Source organism: Anolis sagrei, chromosome 6 (assembly GCF_037176765.1).
Source record: "Anolis sagrei isolate rAnoSag1 chromosome 6, rAnoSag1.mat, whole genome shotgun sequence".
Taxonomy (NCBI): Eukaryota; Metazoa; Chordata; class Lepidosauria; order Squamata; family Dactyloidae; genus Anolis; species Anolis sagrei.
In genome coordinates, this window is record NC_090026.1 from 83,828,973 (window position 1) to 83,840,394 (window position 11,422).

The 11,422-nt window shown below is 41.9% G+C and overlaps 2 protein-coding genes across 2 annotated transcripts in view; both read right to left on the minus strand.

The window, feature by feature from the left end:
* The window catches only part of CMC1 (C-X9-C motif containing 1), a 39,863-nt gene extending 38,290 nt beyond the window's left edge, over positions 1-1,573 (minus strand). Inside the window, exon 1 of the mRNA XM_060781887.2 lies at positions 1,468-1,573. Within this exon, the coding sequence (XP_060637870.2) occupies positions 1,468-1,513 (46 nt within the window). The 5' untranslated portion in view covers positions 1,514-1,573. The remainder of the gene's footprint in view (positions 1-1,467) is intronic.
* Positions 1,574-9,635: 8,062 nt separating this feature from the next.
* Positions 9,636-10,019, minus strand: LOC132779667 (uncharacterized). Its single transcript, XM_060783340.2, has one exon. The coding sequence runs from the start codon at positions 10,017-10,019 to the stop codon at positions 9,636-9,638; it is 384 nt and encodes a 127-aa protein (XP_060639323.2).
* Positions 10,020-11,422: the final 1,403 nt, after the last annotated feature.

The window sequence follows — 11,422 nt, forward strand, 5'->3', positions numbered from 1 at the left end:
TCTAACTAGCAACTCTACATAGCAGAAAGGGAACACTAACTAGCAACTCTACACAGGAAGAAGGGAAATACATTCCCAATTGCCTTAATGAGCAGGAGGGTATATCTGAGCTAGCTCTCAATACAAATGGCTGTGAAACCAGCTTCTCCAGAGTATAATCCTAGTAAAGGTCAAGGTTTCCCCTGACATTAAGTCTAATCATGTCCAACTGTGGCGGGTGGTGCTCATCTCCATTTCTAAGCTGAAGTCAACATTGTCCATAGACACCTCCAAGATCATGTGGCCAGCATGACTGCATGGAGTGTTGTTACCTTCCTGCAGTACCTATTGATCTACTCACATTTGCTTGTTTTCAAACTGCTAGGTTGGCAGAAGCTGGGCCTAACAGCCGGAGCTCACCCCACTCCCCGGATTCTATTTTGCCTTCCTGGAAAAAACTTCCAAGCAGCATTTAACTTAACTTCAAACTTACAACTTTATAAGATAATATGGTATATAGCGTTCCTCTTAATGATATGTGCAGCATATTAACAGTCTTAAGAATTCCGTCATAATTATTACTGAGCAATTTTTCTCCTACTATTCACTCATTCTGGGAGCCCCCCGTGATGCAGTTGGTTAAACCACTGAGCTGCTGAGCTTGTTGAGTGAAAGGTCGCAGGTTTGAATCCAGGGAGTGGCATGACCTTCCGCTCTCAGCCCCAGCTTCTGCCAACCTAGCAATTCGAAACATGCAAATGTGCGTAGATCAATAGATGGGAAGGTAAGGGTGCACCATGTCCATAGATACGTCCGAGGTCATGTGGCTGGCATGACTGCATGGAGCGCCGTTATCTTCCCACGGTACCTAGTGATCTACTTACATTTGCATGTTTTCAAAATGCTTGTTTGGCAGAAGCTGGGCCTAACAGCTCAACCCGCTCCCTGGATTCAAACCGCCAATGGTTCGGTCAGCAAGTTCAGCAGCTCAGTGGTTTAACCCGCTGTGGCACTGGGGAGTCCCTTAATCCTTGGGAGCATCTATACCTAGGGTGCATTTATACCAGCCATAGGCAAACTTGGGCCTTCCAGGTGTTTTGGACTTCAACTCCCACAATTCCTAACAGTCGGTTGGCTGTGAGGAATTGTGGGAGTTGAAGTCCAAACCACCTGGAGGACCCAAGTTAGCCCATGCCTGATCTGTGCTCTGAAATGAATGCAGCTTGGCAGCCCTTTAACTGTCAGTGGCCCATTCTATGGAATAATGGGATTTGTAGTTTGATTAGTCACTAGTACGCTTTGTCAGAGGAGGCGAAAAGCCATAGCATTGAGCCATGTCAGTTAAAGCTGTGACAAAGTGGATTAATTCTACAGAGGAGATGCACCCCCAGGAATCTCCATTTGAGAAGAGTCAGTTTACAGACAGGGAAAGGGAGATTCCTTCAGCCCAGCCCTTCCGCCCAACAAGTTACTCAAAAGCGCTCGCACTTCTGGGACGTTCTCCGTCTCCGCTCTCTCCTCGCGTGTCCACCATTTCCGGCTAGGCTACAGCGCATGCTCAGTACGTCCCGCCCCCGTTGTCATCACTAGAGCAGGGCGAAGAAAGGACTGCCTTCTCAATCAGACGGTGCTTCTGCGCCTGCGCAGGAACTGAATTGCCAACTCCAATCTCGTTAGTTGCCCGCCTTCAAGTCTGTTTTCAAAGGATTTCCAGGGCAAGATTTGTTCAGAGAAAGCTAAGTCTTGCCTTTGCCTTCCCTTTTGTGTCTTGAGAGGATAAGATATTTTCCAAAGTCATCTAGACCTAGTCTACAGAGTCATGAGGTGCATCTACACTGTAGAATCAATGCAGTTTGACACCACTTCAACTGTCATGGCTCAGTGCAATGGACTCCTGGAATGTGTAGTTTTGTGAAGGACCAGCACTCTGGCAGAAAAGATAAAAGGCCTTGTAAAGTGACATGATTCCATTGCATCGAGCTGTGCCAGTTAAAGCGGTGTCATTAAATAATAATAATAATACTCCTGACCTCACAATCATGTTAAAAAACAAAGTATGGACTGTTGATGTTGCAATTCCAGGTGACAGCAGGATTGAAGAGAAACAACTGGAAAAGCTGACACAATATGAGGATTTAAAGATTGAACTGCAAAGAGTCTGGCACTAGCCAGTCAAGGTGGTCCCAGTGGTGATCGGCACAATGAGTGCAGTGCTAAAGACCTTGGCCTGTACTTAAACACAATCAGTGCTGACAAGATTACCATCTGCCAGCTGCAGAAGGCCACCTTACTGAGATCTGCATGCATTATTTGCCGATCCATCACACAGTCCTAGACACTTGGGAAGTGTTCGACGTGTGATCCAATACAATAGCCAGCAGAGTGATCTTGTCTGCTGTGAATTCGTTGTGTTTCAAATAATAATAATCATAATAACAACTACTACTACTACTTTATTTTTGTTCCCCGCCTCCATCTTCTCAAAAGAACTCGGGGCAGCTTACATGGGGACAAGCCTGAATTTCAACATGGTTAAAATAACAACAAAATTCATAAAAACATTTCAAACAATTTTAAACCACAACAAAATGCATTATATAGCAAACATCTGGTAACCTTCAATGATCTGAATAGTGCACAGTACTGAACCGGCTGTTAGGAATTGTGGGAGTTGAAATCCCAAACACCTGGAGCGCTGAAGTTTGTCCATGCCTTCAGATGCACCTTTGTATCTGTGCTTAACTCAGAATGATCATGCATTCCACATTTCAGTAAGAGGGACGTAATAGTCATGTTCAGCAAATTCTGGCAGGATCAGATTATGTCCACAGAAAATAATTGCCTAAAACAGCTCCATATCCTCCAAATTTATTTTACAGATGGAAACAGAGGCCTGCAAACAATATGTGTGACTTGGCAACAAGAAGGCAAAATGTACTACAGGTTCCATATTTTATTTGCATATTTGTACATAATGAAGTATCTTAGAGGTGTGACCCAAGTCTGAACACAAAATTCATTTATGGTTCATAGTCATATATCCTGGAATGTGTGTATATATATATATACACACACACATAAAAACATTTTGAAACTCTATAGAGGCTACTTGAAAAATTCTTTCAAAATGCACCCAAATATTTCTTCTTCTTCTTTCAGCAGCTCCCACTTTTCTTTTGATCTTCATTTGAACTGGTTAAACAAATCATTTTATGGTCTGTCAAAGGCTTTCATGGCCGAAACCACTAGGTTGTTGTGTGTGCTTTCCGGGCTGTATGGCCATGTTCCAGAACATGTTTCTGGAACATGGCCATACAGCCCGGAAAACACACAACAACCCAGTTTTATCGTTCTTTAACATTATGGGGGGGGGGGGGGGTGAGGCAGTCTTCTCTGCTTTTCCTTTTCTTTCTGTTTTGCTGTTCTGTAGATTCTGGACAGTTGCTGATTATCTTGCCTGTTGCTGGCAGGCACACACAACTACAGGTGCATCAGAAAGAGCAGAATATTCTTCCCACCTCAAGGTTTTCCTACATAGTTTACTGAAAACATGCTTATGCAACATGACACTGAAAATCTGTATTTATCCTGCTCTTTTTCAGCATCTTCACAATACTGCTCCTTCCAGATAGAGAGGAAAAGGGGTAGGCGTAAAAAGGAACTTCTCTGTCAGAAGCTTTGTTACATATGCAGGATGTCACATTTAGTAAGGAGTAAGCCAGCGAAAGCCAATAATCCAAAACCAAGAAGTGTAAGCCTATGCCAAGATTCAGGAAGTGTAAGCCTATGCCAAGATTCAAAGTCCAAGAAGCTGAAGTCAAGCTGGTGAAGCAACAGAGTCAAGTCAGGAACAAACAGAAGTCAAGGTCACAGTTCAGATACAGTAATACCGGTAGTCTGAAAAGCAGAGGAGTCAGGTTCCAAGCCAAGAAACAAAGTCATTAGCCAAGGTCACAATCCAGAGTCAAGAATGTCAGTAGTCAGAAAAGCAGTAGGGTCAGGTTTCAATACAAGGGTAAAAATGAAGCCAAGGTCAGAGTCAAGAAGTCAGAAATACCATTTGTCAGAGTCCAGAAGTAAAATGCCAGAAATTCTGTCAGAGTTCATTTATTCTGGTAATCTAGATTGGTGAATCGAGGCCTAATGAGGCCTAGCAGCCACCTGTAGAGTGCTGATTCATCATCCAGCCAGCAGGTGGGGACCGATGTTCTTAGGGAAGGAACAAAATTGTTTCTTACTTCCAGATAAGAAACAACCAGGGCCAGCTAATCACCACCCAATAAAGAATTCCGCCAGGCAGGAAGCAGCCAAGCCTTGAAGCTGCAGACAAATCAAAATAATGGACGGTAACAACAGAAACCTTATAACAAAGAAATTAAGTATCAAAATAAAATAAAAACAAGAAATATCCATTAAGACATAAAAACTAAAACATAAATAAACATTACAATGTACACCCACACAAATTATAAGATATTACATTGAAACGGCTGACAACGGTGTTTCATTTAAAATATATCATAACAACCGCCTAATACACGTAGATTAGCCAGCAATCCTAATCCTCCTCCTCTCCAAACGCTAAAGTGTATAGGTGAGTTTTTTTCTTAAAGGAGACAAGGGTAGGGCTGTTTTTATTTCTTTAGAGAGGGAGTTCCAGAGACGGGGAGCAAAGAGAGGGAGTTCCAGAGACGGGGAGCGATCACAGAAAAGGCCCCCTCTCTCATTCCCACCAACCTAGCTTGTGATAGGGATGGGACTGAGAGGAGAGCCTCCTCTGTAGATTGCAATGCACATGATAGTCTATACTGGGAGATGCGATTTGACAAATAGCCTGGACCTGAACTGTTTATTCATGATATGTGTCCTTCGGATCAACAATTTCCTACTGTGACGTCGACTTGAATGACAAGACAATCCTCAGGAGAGTAATTGCCCACTCTCTCAGGAAAGAGAGTGGGCAGTTACTCTGCTCCCCCGTCCTTTGTCACCAGTCGGTCCTGTTGACATCACTGAAAGTGACGATTGACTGTGAGGATGCATATCATGTCTGGAGACTGCTACCCGGATCCACGTTGCGCCTGGAAAAAAGGAAGGTATGTAAAGGGTGGCCATCTGGCGCACCAATCCATATTCAGTATTACTGGGCAGTCAGGACTCCCTCCCACTTCTGCAGTAGCCAGGGGAGAGGTGGTTGTGTAAACCATCCCAGATTGGCCACTATGATAATGGGTCAATGTAGATCTGCCACTAGTATGGAAGGGCCACTGAATGGAATGGGACTTACTTGAAGCAATAGTGTGTGTAGATACTCTGTGAAAACCGGTCTGTTAAAAAAGGGGTTACTTCCTGGATCAACAGACAGAAACGAAGAATGAATTTAGAAATCAGACTTCTTCTAGACGAGAATCTTTTTCTAGTGCATGTGTGAAGAAAACTTTTGGAAGTGCTTGAGGTCTCTGAGAAGTGCAGTACGTCAATGACAGCAGATATATTTCCTGTGTACAGAATGTGCCTGCTCACAAATAGCTCCACCTTGCAGCCATTTTTATGTTTGTCTACCATTCATATTGTCATTTGATCAACTAATCACCCATTTCCTCAAGTGCGAATGTGTTTTTACACTTCAACCAAGACAGTGTTAACTATGAAACTATAGATAGAAATAGAGATTAATTATCTATTTCTGAAGTCCCCACACCTTCCACTGCTGAAATAAAGGCAAATTGTAATCTGTTGAAAGGTGTGGTTAAGAAAAAATTAAAACATTGATTCTGGACTCCAAGATGAACAAAACACAGTCCAATAACACCTTTTCAAAACATAAAGTGTATTTAACTTTTCCCCCAAGCATTTTTCTGTGAAATGCATTCAACACTAATGAAAGTGAGGAGACTTTCAATATGAAGCAAAAGTAAGTGGAGTTTAATAGCATTAAAAAGTTAAGGGATTGTTAGAAGACAGTGGCAGTTTCCTAGGACAGAGAGATATTATTTTTCCCAGGAAAGTGTGGGGTTTGCATTCAGGGTGGGGACCCAATCCTTGGAAGAACTGGGATTTAATTTCTCAGTTCCTCCTGGGATTTAGTCATGTCTGGAAGGGCCCTCAGGCAGCAGAGAAAATTATAGTTACCCCTCCACATTTGTATTTTTTACTTTTTCAGATTTGATTGTTTACAGATTTGATGTTAAATGTTTTTCTACGCATCTCTAGATCCTTGAGGACCTAGAGATTGCTAGACATAACACCTCTCATGGAATCTAGATTATCTAATGCAATTCTATAGTCAGCTTCCATCAGATGGTGACCACAGAGTCATGCTGGAAGACCTAGGAATTCCTAGGGGAAAGTTATCACAGATTTTAATAAAGGAACAAAAGTGACATCTAAAAATGGAGTGGTCATTTTGTGTCAGGACAACAAACCTAAAGGGAAAAAACATGCTACTTTAGGTAACCAAGATTCTTCCAGTGAAGGAAAGGAAAGACAGTATCCAAGGCACATATCTTGGAAGATGATTGTTAGCAAGGTTCACAATCAACTTCAAGATCTGAGCTGGAGGATGGTAAATTATCTGATATTTACAAAAGTGACAGTAGCTCTCATGGCTCATTGGTGGCAACAATAAGCCATTTATATCCATAATTGGATGATGCACTGACCAGATTTGCTTCTCTCCCATAGGTTGTCAGAAACATTAAGTCTATGCTCTCCTTACTTTCCAGGCATGTTTTTCTGGTGAATCGTGGGCGAAGCCACCTTGTGCCAATGCAGTGCTTTCAACATCTTGGAGCTGTGATTGATAGATTACTGGGGATTTTTTCCCCTAGTAAAATCTATTCAGAGCACCATTATACAGGTATGTCATGACAAGACTAAGGAGCCCCCAGTGGTGCAGTGGGTTAAACCCTTGTGCTAGCAGGGCTGCTGAAAAAAAGGTTGGCAGTTTAAATCCGGGGAACAGGGTGAGCTCCCGTCTTCTTCTAATTTGGAGACATGAGAGAAGCCTCCCATAGGATGGTAAAACATCCAGGAATCCCCTGGGTAATGTCCTTGCAGATGGCCAATTCTCTCACACCAGAAGCGACTTGCAGTTTCTCAAATCGCTCCTGACATGAAAAAGTGTCAGTACTATTGTAGGCATGACTTCAATGCCAAATGATTGCTGCAGTAGTCTGCATTCCTTGGGCACAATTTCATGAGAGAAAGTTGCAGTTGGTCTTACATCCACTCCCAAGCAGATAGGAGAATTAAAATATATGCATATATCAATTCCCAAACAGGTGAAAAAGTTATTCTGTTGGTGGCTGTCAACAACAATTCAGAAAAGTCAGCTCATTTGGGCTCTTTTGGAAGAGCAGGTGACAACAGATGCCAGCCTGAGGGACTGGAAGCAGCATGCAACTGTTCAAGGAAGGTGGAATCAGCAAGATTTGCCCAACAGTATAAACTGGTTAGAAATTAGTGCTGTGTGACTATTATTATTAGCATTCCACCATCAGGTTTGGAATATTTGTTCTCATCTGGATGGACAATGTGGCACCAAAAGGCCTATGTGATTTGAGAAAGTGAAACACAATTGTAATATTGGAAGCAAGATCTGTTTGTTATCCCTAAAATCAGATCAAATAAAGGGAGAGTTAAACACAAAGGTTGACTGGCTCATCAGGACAGACATCAGTTATGTGTAGTAGTAGCATCTCTATTCAGAAGTATTCCAGATGATTATGGACAGGTTTAGAATACTTTTAGTGGATCCGTTCATTTCTCCAGTCAACAATCGGGTGTCCAAGTTTTTTTTAGCTCAAGGAATGGAGGAAATAGCCACCATGAAGGTGGAGTGACTATTCCCTCCAGGGCTTCTGTATATGTTCCACCATTGGAAAGGATTGCTAGGTACTTAAGGAAAATCAGACAGAAAAGAATGGACAAAATTTGCACTATCCCGTTCCCTTGTCTTGTTTACAGTGTCTTACAATAGTTGTCACTGTAGGTCATTGGGCATTGTTATGAGTTTTCAACTGTTGTTTTTATATGCTATAGTTTTTACTTTATTGTATTGTACTGTGTGTTTATTTTATGCTTTATCTTGGGACGTTGTGTCCATTTGTAAGCCGCCCCGAGTGCCTTCGGGGAGATGGAGGCAGAGTACAAAAATAAAGAAGTTGATATTGTTGAAGCTGTTGTTATGTGATAATTTTGGTGGCACCTCATTGATCAAGAAAACCTTGATTGTTAAGGTAATAGCACCTTCAATGCCTGCTTACCATATGACATCATTGTTCTGCAGTTGTCCCATGATAGTTTTTCTAGATAAAAAACTTAGTGGAATGCATCCTCCTCTAGAACACAGTAAATTGCACTTATCTGGGGTGATGAACCAATGACTAATAGTACCTCTATCTTTGTATTGAGTCTCAGTCAGTTGGTACTCATGCAGTCAATTATTTTGCCCAAGGACAGATTCAGAGTACCCATAAGAAGTGAAGAATATTTGACCCTCAAAAAGTTTTGACTTATAATTAATATAACATAGCACTTTATTTATATTCTGCCCTATCTCCCCAAGGGAACTCAGGGCAGACCACAGTATACATACATGGCAAACATCCAATGCTGTTTGGACAGAGAAGGACAGGACAGAAAGGAGGTATGTTGTGTCGACGTCCAGCTTTTTGGAGCCTTCAGATTGTGTTCACAGGGGGGTCCTGTCGCTCCTTCCTCTATGACAAAGAGACATCAGGACTTCTTCCTTTTTGTCCCCACATTTTCTGGTCTTTTTCTTTTATGGTATCGTAAAATACCTACCTCACTTTTTAGCGGTACCTAATTTCTCTTCTTACAGCTCTAAGCTGTTTTCGAACTGCTTAGGTAAACAGTGAGCTGGGCTGACAGTCGTGTGCTCACTCCGATCCGGGCTTCGAACTGGCAACCTTTCGGTTGGTAGATCTTATTGCTGCTGCTGGTGATTTATCAGCTGTGCTATAATTGCCACAACCCCCTATTCTTGGCCATGTCAGATGTGGATATGTGAAGAAATATGCAGCCTGATGATCCTTAAGATCATTTTAATTATGTACATATTTTAAAAGCTCTAGGTCCCATGATGTTGCCATTATCTCATCATCAGACACAAAGCTCACAATCAAAGATACAGTCATAATATACACAAAGAGTGTGTGCCCTCTTCCATCCCTCCAAAAGAAGAAACAAACAACAATAAATCCTGCTATTCCTGTTTTATTGCAAGGACAATATTCCTTCAGCAAATACCTCACATATTCCTTTTGGATCTAAGCATGGTTGATCTGTATTCTTTTTTTCACCAACTCAAGCTTCACAAAGATGGAAAGTCTGGAATTTTATAGTCTGAGGGTCCACTTCCATTTGTAGCAGAAAATACCTTAATGGAAGGTTGGTTGAATTATGGCAGTGTTATTGTGGTAATAGGCTTGGATTCTTCTGGATCTTTCATCTTTGAATTACAAGTGAGGTTGCTTTTAAGAAAAGAAAAGTGGTACACTACAGATTTTTTTTTGGCAATTTGAAGGTTGTGGTTTGATTCTTTAGGCAAGCAGGAAATTTCTCTCAGGCTGGTGTTGGTTCTTTTCCCTTCTCTTCTTAAGCCAGCCATAGAGAAGGGGGAGGATCTCGGTCTAACGAATCCTGGTGCCTCGCCTGCTCTCTTTCTTTGGCATGATCTGCCTCAGTGCAGATTGGACATCTGAAGATATGACAGAAGGCCTTCGTTCTTTTTTCCTTAGACGTTCAGCTTCCCCAGAGACTTTTCTGTAGATGCCATCTACGTAGGAGTGCAACATGCCCCAAGCATCTCTGGTCATTCGTACCTTCTTAGTTGGCACTCTTTTGGGCAGTCTTTTTGGCAGTCTTTTGGGCAACCTTGATCTGGTTCTAGCTGACCGCTTCTGACGTCGGTATCGCTTGACAGATCTCAGTTTTTTCTTTCGGATGATGCGCCTTTTCCTCTTGGTGTGTCCCCTCTTTCGTGGTCGCCTGCTCATTTTTTTCCTTGAAGCCATGGTTTCATACACTGAGAGTATCTGTCGGTTTGCCCTTTGGTCTTCCTGTCTGCCTGCAAATGCCTTTGTCCTCAACCTAGCTCTCTTCTTATATAAGGCAGGATATTCAAATGAGTGGCAACTTCTGTGCCAAGTGATTGGCTGGTTAGAACAAAGACTTAGTCAAGCTTGTCATAATACTGATTGTGACCCATGTTGAAGTTGAGGAGGCTATTGAAAGCTCCTTGCTGTTTGACAGGATGATGAAGTTAACTCAGATGTTTTTTTCTTAAATCCCCTAAGCGAGCATCCCTTTAAATCCCATAAGTGAGCAGATTTGTCATTTCATGTTGCTTTGCTACCTGATCTGGCAAATGATGCCACTGATCCACCCAAATTGAATTTAACTTATCTAAAGTGAGCCAAATTATTTTTCCTAATAGGAAAATTCACTTATCTCCATCTTTAGTCATACAAATACAATAATAACTAATTAAATAATTAACTTTTTCTTGTCCTTTCAAGATCTCCCAAATTAAAAAGTTTGCCCTAACGCAATGGGATATAGAAATCCCCATACATTTCCCCTAATTTCTTTCATGTATGCTAACAGAACAAAGGAACGGATTGTCCTATTGCAGTGTTTCTCAACCTGGGGGTCGGGACCCCTGTGGGGATCGCGAGGGGGTGTCAGAGGGGTCGCCAAAGACCATCAGGAAGCACAGTATTTTCTGTGGTCATAAGGGTTCTGTGTGGGAATTTTGGTCCAATTCTATCATTGGTGGGATTCAGAATGTTATTTCATTGTAGGTGAACTATAAATCCCAGCAACTACAACTCCCAAATGTTAAGGTCTATTTTCCTCAAACTCCACCAGTGTTTACATTTCGGCTTATTGAGTTTTGGTGCCAAGTTTGGTCCAGATCAATCATTGTTTGAGTCCACAGTGCTCTCTGGGTGTAGGTGAACTACAACTCCAAAAATTTAAGATCAATGTCCACCCAGTATTTTCTCTTGGCCATGGGAGTTCTGTGTGCCAGGTTTCGTTCAATTTCATCATTGGTAGTGTTCAGAATGCTCTTTGATTGTAGGTGAACTATAAATCCCAGCCACTACAGCTCCCAAATGACAAAAATCAATCCCCTCCCAACCCCACCAGTATTCAAATTTGGGCATGTTGGGTATTTGGGATTTGAAAATACATCCTGCAGATCAGATATTTTACATGATGATTCATAACAGTAGCAAAATTACAGTTATGAAGTAGCAATGAAGATAACGTGATGGTTGGGGGTCACCACAACATGAGGAACTGTACTAAGGGTCTGCAGCATTAGAAAGGTTGAGAAACACTGTCCTATGGTATCCTAACATGCCCTTGGTACAATTCCACATGGGAATTATGGTTTTGTTAGAGTGGATTG

Coding starts and splice junctions, on each gene's coding strand:
- LOC132779667 (XM_060783340.2), bottom strand. CDS start 10,019: ATGGCTTCAAGGAAAAAAATGAGCAGGCGACCACGAAAGAGGGGACAC.